A 22507-nucleotide genomic window follows, 5' to 3' on the forward strand; every position below is an offset into this window, starting at 1 on the left:
CCCGCGTCGGGCTCTGGGCTGATGGCTCAGAGCCTGGAGCCTGTTTCCGATTCTGTGTCTCCCTCTCTCTCTGCCCCTCCCCCGTTCATGCTCTGTCTCTCTCTGTGCCAAAAATAAATAAAAAACGTTGAAAAAAAAAAAATATCATTTGAAACATATGTTGGACCAAGATACACATCTTCCAGAAGCACATGACTTTGTCAGTCTCTTGTTTCCTTTTATAAATAGAATTATTATGCTTGTAATGGGCCAGGATACTCAAGCTTTGTTTCAGAGTACCATACTTGTTTTTGAAAATACTACTTAAGGTTGTAAAATGCATTTGCAATTTATAGCTATTTACGTTTAGAATTCCTTCCACGTGCTTTTGTCTCTGTGGTTCCTCAGGAGAGTAGCATGTTTTCAACCAGCATTATTTCCACTGCACAGCAACTGAAATACGATATTTGTTTCTTGTGGTATTGCTGATACTGCATATTTTAGATATTAAATAAATAGACTTTTCAAAAGACCTAATTAAGTCATTACTCTTGGCCAGACATTTTCAGACATTCACTAGAGCTATTAATTCACTGCATCAGCTGATTTTGAATATAAAAAGATTGTTGTATCAACATATTTTGATGCCTTTGTTTCTGTTCATAAGAATTATCTTAACTTTAGGAGTATTAATTATGACTGTCACTATATAGACAGGACATATCTAAATTTCAAACCATTTGTGTAATAGCTTTAAGTTGTTTTTTTTTTTCTTTGCTTTCCCCTAATTTCCAAACACTTACCATTTTAATAGGTAAGAATTGAATGTGGCTGTTTTCATACCTGGATTACTTTACTAGAATAATGGAACTCTTAGTGAAACAGAATAAATAGTACAGAATGTGGTCAGATTAGAAGTCTAAAATTCTTATTTGAATGTTTTTGTTAAACCATATAATTATAATAAATACGTTAGATACTCCATGTACACCTGAATATACAAGATACATGTGGTTTTGTGTTAAACTCAGCTATTCCGTTACCAAATTAAAACGTGCTTTGAGGCATTCACTTTACTAAATTTTAAGATTGGCTTGAAGAATGCAGTAGAAAAATATAGCCAATCCCACTGAACATGTATTTTGAAAGAGTATTTTTGTCTTTGACTTATAGAAATCATACCCTTAGGTGTTTGGTAATGAAGGATAAAACACATCTAATCTGTGGAGGAAAAGATGTATGGAAACCGTGGGTGCTGTGGTCTCCCAGCATGCCAGACTTCTAGTCTACAAATCCTAAATTTCAGGTTTTCCCGATATCCTTCTTGGGAGTTCTTATCCCGGATATTTTGATAAATAAATTTCTAGAGCTTAATAATTGTAAAAAACATATTTATTTTATGTAAGTATATTTAAGTAAAAAAGTAATTGTTTGAAGTCAACAATTCCGACACTATAAGTCAGTGTCAACACTTAACATATATGTATTATAGGAAATGAGAAAACATATTTTTTCCCTGCAATATATAGCAACTCAGTTGTATTTTCATTTAAAGTATTCATTTACAGGAATCTCAGTCATCAAATGAACTTAATCCATTATATAAAAACAGGAATAAAGATAACAGCTATCACTGTTATATGCTTTCTGAAGGATCATTCTAGGTGTTTTACATGTATTAACTCATTTAATCTTCACAGTAGCCCTATGGGGCAGGTAATGTTATTATTCTGATTGTCCAAGTAAAGAAACATCGGCTCATTGGGGTTAAGTATAAGGACCAAGGTGGAGCAGAGATTCAACACCAAAAACATCAAATCTCATCCAGTGCAGTATATAATATTCAATGTAGTATTTTAATTATAATATAATTAAGAAATATCTAAATCAAACTGCTTATAATTTCAACATTGTACTGTCAAGTTTATATTTAATATATGTTTGAAAATACTATATTACCAAATATGTTTTGAAATAATATATGTAGAATATATTTTAAAATACTAGGAGGTCGGCATTCCCCATCATCAAGTCCACATGGGTTCTTTAATTTTAATTCTTCTAAACTTCTTTATTTTTGACTTTGCTAATATCTAATCTTTCTTGAAACCTGCCCTTTAAACTCAGTGAGTGCCCATCAAGTGATGTGCTTAGGGCAGTGTTTAGCACTTAGTGAACACTGAATGAATGTACCGTTTTTCTCAACCTTTTCATGTCCCCTACTAACTTTCTAGTTTAGATTTCATGTTTCGAGGGTCACAGCTCAAAGGTCTAAGAGAACACAAGAAATCACCCGCTCTCATTTTACAGAACATGGACTTGGAACTTCAAACCATATAGATTGTAGAAGGTTTCACCTTGAGGAAATGAAGCCCCAGTCCTTTGGGCCCAAACTCTCCTCATTCTTTCCCTTCTCTGGCCTCTTCGCACTCTAGTCCCTCTTACATTATCAACAGCCTTGAAAGATTGCTTCCAATTAAGCCAAGATTAGTGTTTTCTTGGCCATAAAATTCAAACCAATTTGTGTTGCAGTTGAGATTCTCCAAAATATACCCATAACCAAACCAAGAGTTTGGTCTGACCTTCTTCTATTCTTCATTTAAACTCTTTCTTCTAACAAACTGTTTAACAATGAGTAAGCCAAACACATCATTTTCCTTTCTTCTGCACTTTTGCTTAAACTCAAATATTCCCTTAGTCTTTGCTTTACAAAAAAAAAAAAAAAAGGAAGCCGTTCTACAAACCCCAGTTCAGTCCATATACATTCTCCATTATTATCTTCCTTAAAGAAATCAACTTGTTCTTACAGTGGTTATTTAAAGCCTCCCCCATTTAGTACTTGCCTCATTTAATTACCTTCTCATACTGAATCAGAATGATCATGAGCTCAGAGTCAGGCAGAGTTGGATTTGAAATCCATGCTAACTGATGCAGTGTGACTCTGTAAGTTACCTAGCATCTCAGAACCCACTGTCTTCATTTGTGAAATGGCACCTCATGGAGTCGTGAACTGAAGTGAGATAATGCGTACATAATGCTGTCACAGTGCCTGGCACAGAGCAAGCCTTTAGCAAATCCTCTGGTCATGCGATTAGTAGTAGTGTCATTTGTATTTTCTGTAGCGACAACTTGACTTTTTTCTATGTGTATATTTTATGAGTTAAAAGATATATATCTTATACTGATGGCTGATATTTTCTGTTATTTAATGGATAGGTGTTGAAAGACTATGTAATATACTACTTTGGGTGGTTATCTTTTGAAATCTTTTAATGTCTTATAAAGGAAAGCCCAAAGCCTCACTTTGTCAAAGACATATTCAACATAAAGAATGGTGCTCTTACTTTTCTACTTCTAACACGTTCAGATATGGGTCTTTTTCTTAGGGTGCGAATGCTCTGGTCACGTACACTATCATTAGTGGAGCTGATGACAGTTTCCGCATTGACCCCGAATCTGGAGATCTGATAGCAACCAAGCGGTTGGACAGGGAACGCCGTTCCAAATATTCCTTGCTGGTTCGGGCAGATGATGGCCTTCAGTCCTCAGATATGAGAATTAACATCACTGTCAGTGATGTGAATGACCACACACCTAAGTTCTCCAGACCTGTGTACTCTTTTGACATCCCAGAAGACACAACCCCAGGTAAGCGGCACACGTTTTTGCCAACGTCACTTTTGACTAAAATTATGGGATATGTAATGACTGCTCTTAAGTAACTAGTTTTTATTGTATACTACTAGGTATAAAAATATATGTGCTAGATATTTTAGTCTTTTAATTAACCTTCTTTGATATAGTTCCCAAGTGAATTCCTAGACTTTGGAGAACAAATGAAGTTAGCAATTCATCTAATTACTAATTACAAATATTTCTGTTTCTGAAAGTATTTGTGATGAGTTGTTAATTTTCTGTCAATGACCGTTTTGGTACTATTTTTCCACTTTATACTCTGTGATATTTTACATCCCACTTAAACATTTTATGTGTTAATATTGTTTCTAAACGCTGACCTCTAAGAAACTGGTCATTTCATATGTTGTATTTTGCTACCCCTGCATCCATTCTGAATTAATGTACTTTAGAAATGCATTTGCAGGACAGGACTGCATCATTTTTAACATATTTTAAATTGATTACAAAAATTAAAATAAATGGATACTGTAAAAGTGCCTAATATACTTATAGTGCTATGTGTACAAAGCACAAAGAAAAACACATGAAAACCTGTGACTACTGCCTCTAACACTTAAAACCTGTGTGACCCAGGGAAAGTTAATTCATATCTCTTAGCCTTAATTTCAAGTTCCATAAAATGGAAATAATAATTCCTGTTGGAATTAGAGTAAAGGTTAATTTGGAGAATATATCATAGTGTGCTAACACGGGGCTTGGGAAATCGCAGGTACTCAATCAGTGTTAGTGGAATCTCAATCCTGAATTGTCGCCTTGCCTCTTTGAACATATTATGTTGTGATTGTTGAGTTTGAGTACTAAATATCCATATTTTCAGTGTGTGTACGCTTCATTTCAATTATTGGAAATTCTTATCTAAAATTGAAATTTTATTCTGAATTACATTTGGAATGATTTTGCGTAATAAGGCATATGTTACAGAAACTCATTTGACAAAGAAATTAAATATTTATAGACTACTTCTCACTGCAGTTTTCTCTTCCCTCCCCAACATGAGTTGTGCACGTCCTTCATGAAATTACCATCACGTTTATTTCTGCCTTAATTACAGCAATGACCACATGAGCTATCAAGTGATATCCCCTGAGCATAAGTCTGAATTATTGCTTGGGACCCACACCTTCCTGATACTAGCAATGGGCCCCAATAGAAGTCATTGCAGTCACCAATATGTTCATGAATTGTTAGTGCCAAGCAGAAAAATAATGTCAGAAGTAGTATTATTTCTCCAGAACATTTACACTGCAACATAGAATTTCCTGAGTATTTAATATGCTATATATTTCATTAATATTCGGGAAGGTTGGTATCAGTATTAATGTAGAAATCTGCAGAATGTTGAGGTCACTCTATTTTCATAGTGATTCTCTGGTTAAAATGTGTTACTGTAATAATAAAATTTGTTGGTGTCTGCATATAGTCTCTGAGTAATACCTTATCTCATTAATTTTAGACCATTAATTTATTTTTTGATAGGTTCATTGGTAGCAGCTATTTTAGCTACAGATGATGACTCTGGTGTGAATGGAGAAATTACGTATATTGTGAATGAAGATGATGAAGATGGCATATTTTTCCTGAATCCAGTTACTGGAGTCTTTAATTTGACTCGAGCATTAGATTATGAAGCACAGCAATATTATATCCTCACTGTTCGAGCTGAAGATGGTGGGGGACAATTTACTACCATTAGGGTGTATTTTAATGTACTAGACGTAAATGATAACCCACCTATTTTCAGCTTAAATTCATATAGCACATCTTTAATGGAGAATCTACCTCTAGGATCTACTGTTCTTGTGTTTAATGTTACCGACGCAGATGATGGTATGTACTTTATTTTATACACTTAAAATTTTACTAAATATGACCTCAGATTTATATTATATTTATTTACTGTGTTCAGCTGTCACAATTTTTTTTAATATAGGTCCAAAAAGGAATAGATTTATGATTTAATTATAGAGGATTAAAAATCTGAGTACTTTATAAGTTAAATTCTTGTAACAGTTACACAGCATGCATTGTTATCATTTCAAAAACTTTGTCTTCTGGGGCACCTGGGTGGCTTGGTTGGTTAAGCATCCGACTTAGGCTCAGGTCATGATCTGGCAATTTGTGAGTTCGAACTCCACATTGGGCTCTGTGCTGACAGCTCGGAGCTTGGAGCCTGCTTCGGATTCTGTGTTTCCTTCCCTCTCTGCCCCTCCCTTGCTCACGCTCTGTTTCTCTCTCTCTCACTCTCAAAAATAAATAAACATGAAAAAAAAACTCTTTATCTTCCTTTTTTACAGTATTGCAGTTTAATAATGTAGAAGTCCTAAAACAGTTTTTTACTAGGCTTCTGTCAAATTAGTAAAAATATTTGTCTACATTTATAACTTTAACATATAAAGGATAAAATTTGGAAGCAAAAGGAAAACCAACATTTAAAAAAATACTTAAGAATGCATAATTAGTTGTATATTTCCAACAGAAAGCTTCTAATAATATTTTAGCAAGCTTTCATGCTTTGACTGAAAAGATGATTCCAGATCTCTTTAACTTATGCTATATAATCAAGTTGAGATTTCACCTTAACTCTAGACTTTACATGTGTTTGATTTTATTTATTGCAAAATCATTTGGCAAACTTTCTTTTAAAATATAACTCTCCTGGCCTTTATTCTAAAACCTGTTTTGTAAATACACATATTATATAATATAGCACTAGAGATAACATTGTGCATATTATCAGTCTTTAACTGATATGTTTGGAAAGTTAATACCTTGTTTCCCCTTTTATTGGATGAGTTAGATGTCCTATCTCTTGAGAAAACAAGGGACAGAACTTTCAAGAGGAAATAGGTCTCGAGCCTGAGGATATGCCTAACAACATAGGCATATCAACCTTAATTTAGAATTTCCTGGTTCTTACTGACTTGGATGATTAATGTAATTTCGGAATACCATTGTATCTCAACATTCTCCTCTATACTTAGTTTCCTTTCAGAATTGTCTAGAAGTGTCACTGAGAAAGATATGACAGGCAAAAAGCACATTATTTTATATCTGTTTCAATTCACAAAATTGGAAATACTTTCTTTAGATTTCATTAAGTGCATTTTGAAGTCTTCCCCTTTTATATACAAGCACAGTTAATATTGGTCGCAGGTGTATATCTAAAAAAGAAGTATCTGTAATTCTAGTACTACTACTATAGCTAATAATAACCAATATTCGTGGCATATTTAGCATGTAACTAGTCTTCGCCTAAGAACATTGCTCACTCTATTTCATTTACACCAGCCCAGCTCTGTGATTGGCTCCAACTGGCATTTATATACAATTGAGCTTAATCCCAATTTTGGAAGTTGATGTCGGTATTATAACTTTCATTAGTTTACCTGCTCTCTGCATATCAATATCTTATTTGTCCTTACGACTGGTCCTGACTTTTCTGTAGTGAAGAATTTTTTTTGCTATGTTTCTTTGTGATGTATTTATTATGCACTAGAGAGTGACCGTTGCTTCACAGGACTGTGTGTTCCTCTGGATTAAATTTTATTTTTCCTCATACCTTCAAATACAGAGAACTGAACAATAGCAAATAAGAAAATTTCTTTGTGAAAGCCTGTTGGAATATTCCTAAAGCAATATATTATTCACAGCCATATATTAACCATTGACTTCAACTTACTCTTCATGCATTTCTTTTCCTTTAATTGTGTTGAGTAAAAGTTTCAAGCTACATTTTTCCATTGTTTTAGTTTTGAATGTTTTTATCACTGTAATTTCCTGTACTTTGGCCTAAAATATAGGACATGGTTCCTATTCTTTCTGAATTTCAAGGATAATGATAAGACTGAACCAGGGTAACCTTCTTTGTTTAAAATTACCAACTCAATCACACTAAATAGTTCTCAAAGTATTTCACAGGCAGTATTATTTAGACATTTTTTAAAAAAAATAACAAATTTGGGGTACCTTGGTGACTCAGTTAAGCATCTGAATTTAGCTCAGGTGATGGTCTTGCTGTTTGTGAGTTCAAGCCCACCTGAGGCTCCATGCTGAGCGTGGAGCCTTCTTGGGATTCTCTCTCTCCCTCTGTCTCTCTCCTTGCCTCTCCTCCACTTGTTCTCTCTCTCTTCCCAAAATAAATAAACTTTAAAATAAAATAAAATAAAATAAAATAAAATAAAACAAATAAAATAAAATAAAATAAAATACAAAACAAATTCATCTAAATCTGTGATCAAAAGGTTCCTGATGGGAGAGTATTGTCATTTGAGGAAATTTTATATAAAAATAAAGTTAATATTTTCTGATTCTCCAGAGTTTCACCTAAAATTTTAGGTTACAGAATTATTTAGTAAAAATAGGTCAAATATTTTACTATTTTTACAATACAAATAGTATATGTATTAATCTCAAGGCTTCCTTGTGTATAGTTTAAAAAGTATTGTATTGAGGCAAAATGTTATAAACCGAACTTAATGCAAATAAACTGGCTTTGGTAGTTATTATGTTATTCTAGAAATAAATGCATATGCTTTTCAAAATATTGGGAGTCATAGACTATTTTGAGAATAGAGCAATGGTAATTATTGCTGAATAAGTTCACCTGTATATGCTTGGTACAATTGCAGGCATTCAAATTAAAGAAGTTTCATATTCCATTGACTTGATGACCTTTTTTGAAATCGCTTCATAAAGCTGAATGCTATCTGAAACAGTTCTGTGCCTTACAGCTGTATGACAAGTTGACAAATGCTAGTTCATTGTAGTCTAATTAAATCATGTTTAGGGATTGTGAATAAATACACACATTTCATAACAGAACTATATACCTATGTTACGTGCTATATTTTCTGGAACTAAATAATTCTCGAGACTGAAAAAAACAAAAACAGAAACAAAGACTCAATGCAACCACACATGCACAATAAAACTGCCAGAAAGAACCATGCGCCTAAACCACTTTCAGAACATTGAACACAAATGGCTAGAAATATGAACAGTTTTAAGTTTAAAGACCTGGTGGGCTATAAAATCCCACTAAACTCAAGTCCCATTGCTTATGGGTAAATTACAGAATTTTAAAATAATGTATGTACTGTTTCGTGATTCGAGTATTTGATGCAAAGGACAGAGAGAGACAAATGATATGAGCTCTGTATTTTTTTTAGGAAACTACAAATCGTTAGGGAGAATTTTGAGCTTCTCTCTATCCACATCTATTTTCTAGCTGTAGAGCACATGCCCAAAGTCATTTAGAATTGTCAGAAAGGAAAAGTCCTTTTCTTTATAGTAAGGTAATATATGGGTGGCTCTTGAGGCCTGTAATTGCAACGGGAAGGATTCATGAAGTTCCTGAGATGAGAGCTGTTTTTCAGATGGTGGTGCAGTATTTTGTGCAAAGGTTGTTGTATTTTTATGTTTATTTTCTCAGAGATGATTGTTATCATGAGTTCCTCTTAATGTTATTATCTAATATCAATATTTGTCATTATGAACCTGAATATAAAATCAAATTTTTCTTTTTTTGTAATTCTTGTTAAAGTTTAATACTTACTACTTACCCCACCCAACTGCCTCACCATACTTTTTTTCCTTAAAAAAAAGAGGCTGTTCTGCTGTTTACAAGGAGGCTATAACGTCTTGGTATCACATTCTCTTTTTGCCTCTGAAATGTAGTTGTTTACTCAAGGAAGTGGCAAACATGGTGGACCAGAGTGTTCAGATCCTTGATTTAATTGCTTGAATTCCAATGGATTTATGTAGAAATGCTAGGCCATCACTTTGTAGCCATGTGTGATTTTGTCAGTTTTTCTAATTTCTTTTGATCTTGGGCATGAAAGATTTTATATGCTTTCACAGAGCTAAATTTTATATCTCTGCTTGTTGGTATTATTTTATCCAGATGTTTTCATAGCTTTTTCTCAGTAATAATTGTGTCTGAATTTGTGCCTCAAAGAATAGGAATTCAATATTTACTGATGGGTTTAGCCATAAAAAATGCAGAAAATTTCCTTAGTAAAAAACGACTTACAAGTATATTAAAAATATATAATATACATCTTTTAAATTAAATGTCTTTTTAGGGATTTATAGGTGTATATATTTTCTGAAATAAGAAATATATAAAATATTATATATATAAAATCTCTATATATTGAACCAATTGATGGAAATTTTTTTGCACCAGTTGATGGAACTTTTTCTTCCCCCATCCTTTGAATTTAAAGTCAAAGGTTGAAGTAGACTGTTGACCTTGTTCAATCCAGATCTTAAAATTCTCTTTATCTCCTCCTGGTAAATTGACCTTTGACTCCCATTAGCTTTATTTATTCATATTTTTCCGGATCTTCAGAGTCCTAATTATTCTGAACTTTACACTGGTTGTTCACTTCTGAATAGTTTTAAATAAACTATAAATATTAAAAGCCACAACTCACAATGAGGAGGAAAATCTACCTTTTCAAAGATCTATTCAATCCTGGAGATTTTTATGAATAAGTCAGTGTCTGAAAGTTATTTTCATAAAAATTTCTTCTCTATATCAACATATAGACAAAGGACATTAGATAGAGACCATAAAATCACAGGGAAAGAATAATTCTAACATGTTTTTTTTTTTTAAAGAGCAGGCAATCCTTAGCTGGTAGAAAAGAAAATACCATTACTCAACTAAAACTTGCCTTCACAAGGAACATGACAAGTTTCAAAAAACGGTAAACGCTAACTTAAGTAGGGGCGTCTGGGTGGCTCAGTCGGTTAAGGGTCTGACCTTGGCTCAGGTCATGATCTCATGGTTTGCAAGTTCAAGTCCCACATCGGGCTCTGTGCTGACAGCTCAGAGCCTGGATCCTGCTTCAGATTCTGTGTCTCTTTCTCTCTCTGCCCCTCCCCTGCTCAGACTCTGTCTCTGTCTCTCAAAAATAAATAAACATTGAAAAAAAGTTTAAAAAAAAAAGCGCTAACTCAAGTAGTAATAGGCTTCTAAGAAAGAGTATTTTTCAAGAAAAAAAAAAGAGAAAAAGAGTGATCAAATTGCTTTAGAAGACTCTTGGGACAGACTAGATATCATTTCTGACACCTGAATAGTTTGTTTTTTGTTTTTTGTTTTTTTTTTAAGTAATCTCTAAACCCAACATGGGGCTTGAACCAACCCTGAGATTAATAGTCACATGCTCTAGTGACTGAGCCAGCCAAGCACCCCTGATGCCTAAACAGTTTAAATTAACTTCAGAAAAATAGGAACTATTTGTCAGCAATTAACATAACTCAACAGATCTTCCCTAGCATAAAATCCGAGAGTATAAAATCCTTGTTGAGAATGAATTATCTAGATACATGAAATGTTTCTTAACAATACTTAGAATATCCAACAGTGTCCCAACATCTTTAGGAAGAGATATAAAAATGTGTGTAGCATTATGCACAAGTGAAGAAAACATAAATCTGGGGCAAGAAATCTGATTTCTTTTTGTTTTCACTGCTTCTCTGTTATTTACTTTCAAATTATTTACTAAAAACAATTGACCAATCCATTCCCCACATCATTTTTGTGAGAATATTCTCTGCAGTCATTTTCTGAAATAGGAAATTATATATTATTTTTTATAATTAAGAAGTGACACATGTTGTAAGAAAAATATATAAAATAGTATCTAAATATAGCCTAATAATATAGGGTGAGCATTTATATTTGCAGCCTTTTATGTGTAACTTTACTGCTAACATTTCCTTCAAAGAATACTTTTAAAACACATTAAGTGTACATAATAAAATCTGAGAGAGAATTATTTTCACAAAGGTCATGAGCCAGATGCTTAATAAGAATTAAAAAGTATTTATTGGTTCTGACAAGAAATGTAAAAGTAGGCTTAAAACATGACTAATGCCATACATCAGAAAATTTTATTACCCTTCTCTGAAAATTGGTGTCAACCTCAATAAATTACTGAAGTTCTAAATGTTTGGCTAATAGTATAGACTGTGGCACTGTTAATGTTGAATCCTCAGGAACCATTTGATAGAAATAAGAAAGTATATAGAAAAATATTCACTCTCTGGAATATTTTTCTCCTTTCTAATTTTGTAATTTAACATTTCAACATCGTAGTAAATTGTAGGCATTATATAGATCATTTGTTCACCAGATTGTAAACATCTTTTCAGAACAAAAGTTAACAGACAAGGAATTATGTGTATGCATTACTTACAAAACAATTAACTGTGGCTAAATCATCCAAAGTTGTGTTTGGGGCATCATATATCAAATATGCAAAGTTTTATGCCAGAATGTTTGGTACAACTTGGTCTGTAATCAGCACACATTCAAGAAAATTTAATGTTTTCCCTTCCATTTCAGGCATCAACTCCCAATTGGCTTATAGCATTGCTTCAGGTGATAGCCTCGGTCAGTTTACAGTGGACAAGAATGGTGTACTGAAAGTCCTTAAAAGTTTGGATCGGGAAAGTCAGTCCTTCTACAACCTGGTTGTTCAAGCACATGACCTGCCACAACTTCCAGCCTCCAGATTCACAAGCACTGCCCATGTCTCCATTATTTTGTTGGATGTAAACGATAATCCACCAACATTTCTTTCCCCTAAATTGACATACATTCCAGAAAACACACCTATTGATACTATTGTTTTCAAAGCTCAAGCAACTGACCCAGACAGTGGCCCAAACAGCTATATTGAATACACCCTGCTGAACCCTTTGGGAAACAAGTTCAGTATTGGGACCATTGATGGTGAAGTAAGGCTCACTGGAGAACTGGATAGAGAAGAGGTTTCTAATTACACTCTAACAGTGGTGGCTACAGACAAAGGTCAACCAGCTCTCTCTTCATCTACAGAAGTTGTAGTTATGGTGCTTGATATCAATGACAACAACCCTGTTTTTGTGCAGGCCTTGTATAAAGTGGAGATTAATGAGAACACACTTACTGGAACAGATATAATACAAGTATACGCAGCAGATGGAGATGAAGGTACAAATGGACAGGTTCGCTATGGCATTGTTGATGGTAATGCCAATCAGGAATTTCGCATCGACTCTGTCACAGGTGCCATCACTGTGGCTAAGCCTTTGGATAGAGAAAAAACTCCTACTTACTCACTAACTGTTCAGGCAACAGATCGGGGAAGTAACCCCAGAACTGACACCTGCACTGTCAGCATTGTTCTACTGGATATTAATGATTTTGTTCCCATGTTTGAGCTATCTCCATATTCTGTAAATGTCCCTGAGAATTTAGGGACACTGCCCAGAACAATTCTTCAGGTCAGTGTATTTAAATAAAATAAATACTATGTTCACTATAAGACATCTAATTTAAAAGTCAACACTCGGGGCGCCTGGGTGGCTCAGTCAGGTGAGTGTCTGGCTTGAGCTCAGGTTGTGATCTCTTGGTTCATGGGTTTGAGCCCCACGTAGGGCTCTGTACTGTACAGCACAGCTGTTTTGGGTTCTGTGTCTCCCTCTCTCTCTGCTCCTCCCCTGCTGGTGCCCTGTCTCTCTCTCAAAAATAAATAAACATGAAAACTTTTTCAAAAATAAATAAATATCAACCCTCTCCTACAGTGTTCATGCTTCACCCACTCTCTTCCTCATTGTCTCCATAAATGCTTACCTGCAGATACAGGAAATCTCGAAAAGGAAAGGTTTATGAAAACTATACCCAAGAACTTACTGATTTCCTCCTCATAGATTAAAATATTGCATTACAATTATGTTCTTTTGTGGATACTCATGTTGCACACTTTTTTGTATTTGTGTATTTTGAATTGTTTCACTATAACAGTAATATCTAAACATAGTGAGAAGATAAAATGATGTAAATGTTTGAAAACTTGGTTACAAAAATTCTACTCACTTGCCTCCTTACCTAGATGGAATTTTGTTAAAAATTTTTGTGAAGCTTTCCAAAAATACTATAAGTTGATTTTATATATAGTTTTACACAAATAATACATACTACTCTGTACCATTTTTACTTTTTACTCGAAACTTAAAGATGTGTCTCAGGAACCTTTTAATATTGCTACATATGACTTTATCTCATTTTATTTAAGTTTATTTATTTATTTTGAGAGAGGGGGTGTGTGAGCAGGGGAGGGGCAGAGACAGAGGAAATGGGAGAATCCCAAGCAGGCTCCAAGCTGTCAGCGGGGAGCCTGATGAAGGGCCGGATCCCACTACTGTGAGATCATGACCTGAGCCAAAATCAAGAGTCAGACGATTAACTGACTACCCAGATGCCTCTACCCCATTATTTTTAATGATACATTTTATTTTGTGGTGGACATTGTGTTAGATTTATTCACATTCCTGGCATGTATTATTCTCTTCTACAGGTGGTGGCAAGAGATGATGATCAAGGTCCTAATAGCAAACTCTCATATGTTCTATTTGGTGGTAATGAAGACAATGCTTTTACTCTCTCAGCTAGCGGAGAACTTCGAGTAACACAGAGTTTGGACCGCGAGACAAAGGAACACTTTGTCTTGATGATCACAGCTACAGATTCAGGTACGCCTTGTCTGGTTATGAAGAATTTCTTCACAATATAAATAAATAAAAGTATATTTGTCTACCATGAAATTAAACATTTATTGAAGAATTTATGAATTCTTGGCACTCCAATTGTATCTATATAATTTATAGCAGATATATCACTTTGTGAAATTTGTGTATAAATATCTAAGCGATAAAGGCTTGAGTACAATACAAACAGGGCTCTATTCCTGTAAGACCAAATGTTTCCCTGCCCACTTAGCCATCACTTTTGAGGGTAATTTGATACTCTACCAATTGAGCCATGAGGCATTTCAAGCACTTTCAGCTTTAAAACATTCAATGGTTCTAACTGGCCATAGTGGGTAATAAAGTGGGTCCAGAGTTCTTCATTAGTCGTCTAGGTTTTGTAAGTAGCCATAATAGGCATTTGATGAAGCCCACAGAGCTCCAAAAGGAGTATCAGTGAGAACCTGGCATCCTCACTGAGTTAGCAGCATAGTGGACTACCATAGAAATAATGAAAAACAGCATATGCTAGCATTTAATGTCTGTAAGCAGTAGTTATGTAAAGTTGTATAGCAGGTAGTACAAAATACAATCTATTAAAAATAATATTACTATTTACCACCATTTTGTTTTGCATATATTGAGTCTCTAAATACTGAAACTTCTAATTCAAAATTGAAATAATTAAAAATTTGTCAAAGGACTGTTATGCCTTGAAGAAAGTATGTATTGCTTAAATATTTGTTGAATAAATGATTGAATGAATGAATTGATCATTGAATTCCAGAGGCATTAATGAATCATGAAACATTGCCTTATGTGACATTCATTTATAAAAATAGCCACACGACTTATTATTTAAGGATTAAAGAATTTGATAATGTTGACATAGTTTCTAAAATTTTGTTGAAATCGCTTTAAGCCAAAGAGATTTGTTGGAACCTCAAAGGACTAAAATTATATCTATATCTACGTATATAATTTTGTATTCATGAATACAGTATATATTCATGTAGATTTGTGGATACTGATACAGAAGAACAATTTTGAGTTTACAACTGTCCTCGTTTTACTGTTGTTGAAAGGTTTTTGATGAACATGGCATTAACTTTTTGTTATATATGACCAATTTTGGAGTATACAATATATTATTTCAGGTCACCACTTCTCATAAAAGAGCAGGGGATTTTGAGATTACAAGTCATGATCGATTTATATTCGGTATTCGGATGATAGTGCCAATGATTATTAATTCAGGTGGCTCTTATATATTATTTGCCATTTACTCTTGGGATTGTCATTATCTGAGACTATTGCCTACAGAGAAAACCACAGTCTCTGCCTTTTTGAAAATATGTGTGAATGACCATGTTATATTTTTGCAAACTATAAAATCCTGAGGAATAATGAACAGAATATGGTGTGGTAACCATGTAAAGTTTAAACCAAGTTTATCTGAAACATGTTTTATTATGTGCATAGTCAGTAATGTGCTTCATGGTCAGTAGGCACAAAGGGTAAGCATTCTTATGTAAGAAATACAGTCACTACTACATTGTTCATATCAATCCAGTATTTCAATAGTCACTTGGATAGAAGAGAGAAAAAAAATGAGTAGACACTGGTAGTCAGATATTTACAACCAAGGTTTTATTACTAAAACACCCCAGTCTTAGCTTCCTTCTCCAGTTAGTACTGGAAATGTGTGGTCAGTTCTATGCATGCGTGAAAACATAGCCTTTGTAAAAGTGAAGTGGGGAAGGAGAAACCAGGACCAGAAATCTAGTTGGCTAAGGCATCAGTCACTATAAAACCTGTGCACAGAATGTGTGTCACAGAGAAGTCATCCCTGGGTGGGAAGCAGGATGTGATTGCAAGAGTTAGGTTGCAGCGCAGGGTGATCTGGGATGAGCAGGCACAGCCCACAAGTTCTCCATCATAGGATTTGTACTTTGGAATATTCTAAGTCAAAAATCATGGTAGAGAAAGAATGTAACCATGTAGACAAGAGTGCTTGTTTTCAACCAGGGGATTCTGAGAATTTAAATTATTTTTGTATGTCTATGTAGTCAAGGGGTGGTGGATATTGTGAAGAAGAAGGAAATTTACATATATATATATATCCATATCTATATCTATATCTATATATCTATATCTATATCTATATCCATCTGTGTCATGTAGTATAACAGGTTTTACAGACATTAACCCATTTTTATACATCACTTTTCTTTATCATCTCAAAACCTTGCATGTTACTTTGATTTTACTTACAGTAAACCCAAACTCAGTGTGGTTAAATAATTTGCTCAGGATCACACAGCTGTGTGGCAGAGTATGATTCAGACCTTAGCATAGCTTACTTGCTTACTTGCAAGTTCAGAGTATACTGAATTTTTAGTGTGTAGGCAAAGTCAAATTTGAAAAAAATAATATTGATTGCCAAAATCATTTTATTTGCAAACCAAAACTTAGTATTAATCTGTATAATAAAATGATAAAAACTTTTACTTTGAATCTATCTCAGTTTGAATTCTGGTTCTGTCATAATTTTCTTTGTGATTCAGGTAAGATGTACTATCTCTCTCAATTTCAGTATCTTCTTCATTACAATTGGGATAATAATAACTAGAAAGTAGTTTATTATAAGGTTTAATTGATACAACCTATGTTAAATTGCTAAATATGCCTATAACATAGTGTATATAATGATTTTAATAAGAATTGTACTTCATACACTTTAAATACTGTAAAATTCTTAGAAATATTTGCCCTGTCCCTTACTACATAAGTATTATTATTAAAAGATGTATAGATGTATTGGTTTCATAAATATTTTTTAAAAATTGTAGTTCACATTAAGTTTCATTTTATACTTTACTACTTGAGAAATTTTTAATTTGTAGCAGATATTTCTTTTCAACTTCCAAAGAATGTATTTTATAGTAAATGTTTCACTACTCAAGAAGACCACAGATTTTTAAAACTATAGTTCAACCAAAATACAGTTAAAGAGGATTTTGTGGACTGACCAGCAAAGTTAACCATCACTTGTAGTGTTTTTTCTCCATCAAAATGACAATATGGAAGGGACATTTCATTTGGGGGAAAAAAACAAAAACAAAAACAAAGACAAAAAATAAAAAACAAAAAAACAAAAACCTTGAAATGATAGAGCTAAAAGTGTTTTCTTCTAATAGACGTGGGTGAATGAGCCTGTTAGGAGTAACTTTCACGAGGAGGAGATTCAATAAAACATTGATCTACATGTGCAGACTATGCAAGAACCAAGCCCTGGTTCCAGCGAGTCAAACTGATGCCATCAGCCTTGAGTCTGAGGAAAATTGGGGATCTAAAATTCTTAATATCAGGACAAATAATAGAAGTATAACTCTAATTTCTAGAAAGGATTATTGGCACTACATGAGAAATGGAAAGACCATGTATATATTGATCCTGCCAAATACTGAGATAGGAGTATTAATAAGTTATGGAAATTCAGATTATCAGTAAAATTAAGGTATTTGGAAGTTTGTCATTTAGTGCCTTAAATATGGTGTTAGAGAGCATGATGGGAGATGTAAATGACATTCAGCATTTTGGCAGCCTGGAAATTAGAGAATTTCTTTAAAAAATGTTTTTTATGTTTATTTATTTATTTATTTATTTATTTTTTAATGTTTATTTTTGAGACAGAGAGAGACAGAGCATGAATGGGGGAGGGGCAGAGAGAGAGGGAGACACAGAATCGGAAACAGGCTCCAGGCTCTGAGCCATCAGCCCAGAGCCCGATGCGGGGCTCGAACTCACGAACCGTGAGATCGTGACCTGAGCTGAAGTCTGACGCTCAACTGACTGAGCCACCCAGGCGCCCCAATGTTTATTTATTTTTAAGAATGAGAGAGACGGAGGAGCGTGAGCAGGGAAGGGGCAGAGAGAGAGGGAGACACAGAATCCAAGGCAGGCTCCAAGCTCTGAGCTAGCAACACAGAGCCCAATGCGGTACTTGAGCTCACAGAACTGAGATCATGACCTGAGCTGAAGTTGAACACCTAACCAACTGAGCTACCCAGGCACCCTGAGAATTTCTTAAACTTTGTCCGAAAGTACAGATTTTGATGAGAGTGGTTTTTTTTTGTTGTTGTTGTTTGTTTTTTTTTTGTTTTTTTTTTGAGTTGCCCTGATATGAGCTCATGTGTCTGAGGCTCCTAGACAAAAAGTACTTAGTTAGGTATCTGAAGATCACTTAATATGGATCATGTAGAAAACAATCAGAAGTTGTGTGGGAAGTTGTACTGAATTATTTTAAAGTCATTAAAACTCCTATGTGACAATGATTTTATATGCCATTCATTTGCATACTTTGGGTATCACAAATAAACCATTTTCGTGAGAGAACATGAGTTTGAGGTATCAGGCTTAAGAATCTGCCGTTTAATCTTGTATTCCAACCATGAAGTTTCTGACACAAGATTTAAAATACAGATTCACTTCTTTGATTTAAAAGTCAAATTGGTAGGTGACATGAGAAAACTCGGAAAAATATGGCAGCTTTAGATCCCAGATGCCATGTTATTCTCAAATTTGCCATGTTCTAAGGACCAGGAAATATCAAAGCATTCTAAACAAGAAAAAAGTTTGACAGTTTTATTCTAGCCCACAAATTACTTTCCCATTGCTTTTTAAAAATTCTTACCTGTGGCAGCCCAGAGATAGGTCAACTCTGGCAATATGGCAATACTTGAATCAGCTGTTTTTGTTTTGTTTTGTTTTGTTTTTGTTTTTGTTTTTGTTTTTATCAGCAAACCTTTAAATCTTTTAATATTTTTGGGAGAGAAAATATTAGCATTGCACTCTCATTTTATTTTTATTTACTGACTGCATGAGTATAAAGCAGCACATCTGGAAACTCTCTAACTACTCCTGTCTACTGCTTAAAATGAGCTACAACCACACTATCACGTGTGGGGGGGCTGAATGTTACATTGCTAAATAACAAAACCAGAACAGAGTAAGATAATTCGACCTCATTTTTTTCCTATAGGCTTAAATCATTAAATGGTAATGTAATGGGTTGAAAGTATAACTCAGAATAATATTTTGTGTATAATTAAAAATATAAATATTCCCCTTAATTCTGTATTCCTGTTATTTTTTCTAGAAATAGAAATAGTTTGTACCAAGTACCAATTCCTAGGAGGCTAAAGCTTCAGCTTGGCACAGTAATGCAGGTACTACAGAGAACCTATCACTATGTGGTTGCTTTTAAGAGGGGCGTTGGCTATAAAGCAGTTAATGCCCTTCACATGATTTAGCATTCTCTTCCCAAGTAGCCTTCCTTATAAGAGTCTTCCTTACCATTGTCTTATATATGCAATAAATAAAATAATATGACTTTAATGTAGTAAGTTGCAGTGAATTATCAGGGAGCCCAAAGCAATAACTTAAAAAATTAATTCAGAGAATTAAGTTACAAAATGGAAGTATAGCCTGAGGTAAATACATAGTTTTGTAGCTAAACTGAAGTTCAAATCTCACCTCTGCCATTTCTTAGCCACATAACCTTGGTTAAGTTACCCTCATGTTCATATTGATAAAATGAATATACCAATTTCTACATGAAAAGCTTACTGGCAGAAATAAATATGAGAATGATTTACTTTTAGGTTTAATATTAGTCAGCTTGTTTGCTGAACATCTCAAGCTCAGTAAGCCCAGATAAAATTTTTTGACTCCCTACCCTCCATAAATTTCTCTTTGTCCACAATTTCCCAATTGCTGTTATCCTTCTTCGTTCCCTTTTCTCCATATCCCCACATTCAACAACTACATTGGCAAGTAGATTTCTTCCTTAAAAAGATATTGAAAAATATCCTGAATTTTTCCACTTTCTTCATTTCCACTACCAACACCTTGGTCTAAGCCAGGACTAATATAATAGCTCCCTAACTGCCTAACTTTTCTCCCCAAAGTACATTCTTCAAGCATCTCATGAACTTTGAAACTATAAATTAGATCATCATGCCCTATCGCTTGCTTAAAAACACTCCAGTGTTTCTGAGAATAAAGCCTGAACTTCTCACCATGACACATAGCATTCAGTGACCTGGCCTCTGTCCACCTCTCTGACTTGGTCTTTCCCCACCCACTGCCACCTTTATCAGGCACCTGCCTTCCCGAACTGGGCAGGCTCAGCCACTGTCACCTCCAGCTCTGCATTCAGTGTCATCGTGTTGATGGGTTGACATCAGCCAGTGTGGAAACATTTGACACACAGAAACCAGTAAATGTCACCAATCAGGTGACTTGCTTCTGGAGAGTAGTTGCCATCACTTTTATTGCAAATTGCCAATGTCAGATAATCTGGCCTTTAAAAATTGGCAACCTTCTCCTGCCTTTGCCCCCATGTTCAGGTACTTCACTCTGTCTAAAGTCTTCTACCCTGTAGCTGGCTTTTTCTTTTTTCTTTTCTTTTTTAAGGCCAGACACATTCATGTTTTAGTCATTCTGCCATTATATCTAGGTGAGATGTCAACTTCTCATAAAAGACTTATCTTTTTTTTCTTTTTTTTTTAATGTTTACTTATTTTTGAGAGAAAGAAAGAGAGAGAGACAAAGTGCATGCAGGAGAAGGGGAGAGAGAGAGAGGGAGACACGGAATCCGAAGCAGGTTCCAGGCTCTGAACTGTCAGCACAAAGCCCAACGTGGGGCTCGAACTCACAAACCGTGAGATTTTAATATGAGCCAAAGTCGGACACCTAACTGACTGAGCCACCCAGGCACCCCTCAGAAAGGACTTATCTGACCACCAATCTAATGTAATCCCCTCTCTCCAGTTTTACTATCACTTTGCCTTGTTGTGATTTTGTCTTAAAACCAATTATTATCTGAAAATCTAATATCATACATGAGTGTGTGGAGTAATCAAACTCTATCAATAGATATCCTTCCAATAGAATGTAACTTCCTAAGTCTTGTGCAAAAATGAATTGCCAGAGGGGCACCTGTGTGGCTCAGTAGGTTAAGCATCTCACTCTTGGTTTTGGCTCAGGTCATGATCTCATAGTTTTGTGAGTTTGAGCCCCATGTCAGGCTCTGGACCGACAGCGCGAAGCCTGCTTGGGATTCTCTCTCTGCTCCTCTCCCACTCGTGCTGTCTCTGCCTTTCTCAAAATAAATGAATAAACTTAAAAAAAAATTAATTGCCAGAAACACCCAGAACAGAACCTGTGACATAACAGGTGCTTACTAAACATTTGTTAAATGATAAAATGATTTAATGGGTAAAAAGTCATGATAATCAATCATCACCATTTTGTTATTTTAATATGCAACTGTTATTTCATATTTTATTTACCAGGCTTTTAGTTTATTGTTGTATATTTATCACTTGCAGATTTTTCAAAGGTCCTACCAAAAGGAAAAGCACCAATCTTTGTAAACTCATGGCTGAAATTCCAGAAGTTTTTCTACATTGGTTGTGGTCATTCAAATTGACCTCTGCTTTGAAAAAACAGCACAAGTGTTTAAGGCTCTGGAGTGTTTAGTGTGATGTGATAAATTGCAGTCATATGTAAGGACCCAGTGAAGCATTTTATGGCTTTAATTCAGTTTCAGATACTTAAAATATTGGTTGAGCTATGTTCTCATGACTTTCCCTTGAACCTTCTGGATCTCATTCAATTCTGTTATCTATTAGATGTTTCTAGGTAGGTCTTGTTCTACTCTCTGCTGTGCCCCCTACCTTTTCTTAATTTAATTCACTAATTCAAAATCTGCATAAGAAGAAATTATGTGCATTTGAAGTGTTACCATTTAGCAATTCTTTAATACATGGGCTTCCCAAAACAAAACAAAAAAAAAAGTGTGAGCCTTCCATATCACTCAAATACCCAGCACCTTTTTAGCTATAGAAATATGTCACACGTATGGTATTTAGCTTCACATGGCTTAATAATAAGGGCCTATGACTCTTCATATAAATGTAATATGAAAACTTTCACTTGTTTTGACTTTTGTCATGGGAATTTTGGTGTTTAGATAAACCGTTCCAATAGATATACATTTATACAAGTAATTTTTTCAGGTTTGATATATATATATATATGTATATACATACATTCTTTTAATGCAAGATTATTTTCTGCCCTCACCAGAAATTTTAGAATCTGTGAGTCATTACTGTCTGCCACTACTCTTTCAGGGAACTGAATTAGTGTGTGAAAAAACATTAAAACAAGGTGATATGACAATAGAGGGATGTTTGTTGTATTTCAGTGTGTAATATGGAAGGATTTTGAAAGAGAA

The 22507-nt window shown here is 34.5% G+C and overlaps 1 protein-coding gene across 1 annotated transcript in view; it reads left to right on the plus strand.

The window, feature by feature from the left end:
* FAT4 (FAT atypical cadherin 4) overlaps window positions 1-22507 on the plus strand; it is a 165236-nt gene that overhangs the window by 87987 nt on the left and 54742 nt on the right. The window contains exons 3-6 of the mRNA XM_049631149.1: window positions 3366-3627; window positions 5155-5505; window positions 12035-12957; window positions 14031-14205. Of these exons, the coding sequence (XP_049487106.1) occupies window positions 3366-3627; window positions 5155-5505; window positions 12035-12957; window positions 14031-14205 (1711 nt within the window). The remainder of the gene's footprint in view (window positions 1-3365; window positions 3628-5154; window positions 5506-12034; window positions 12958-14030; window positions 14206-22507) is intronic.

Source organism: Panthera uncia, chromosome B1 (genome assembly GCF_023721935.1).
Source record: "Panthera uncia isolate 11264 chromosome B1, Puncia_PCG_1.0, whole genome shotgun sequence".
Lineage (NCBI taxonomy): Eukaryota > Metazoa > Chordata > Mammalia > Carnivora > Felidae > Panthera > Panthera uncia.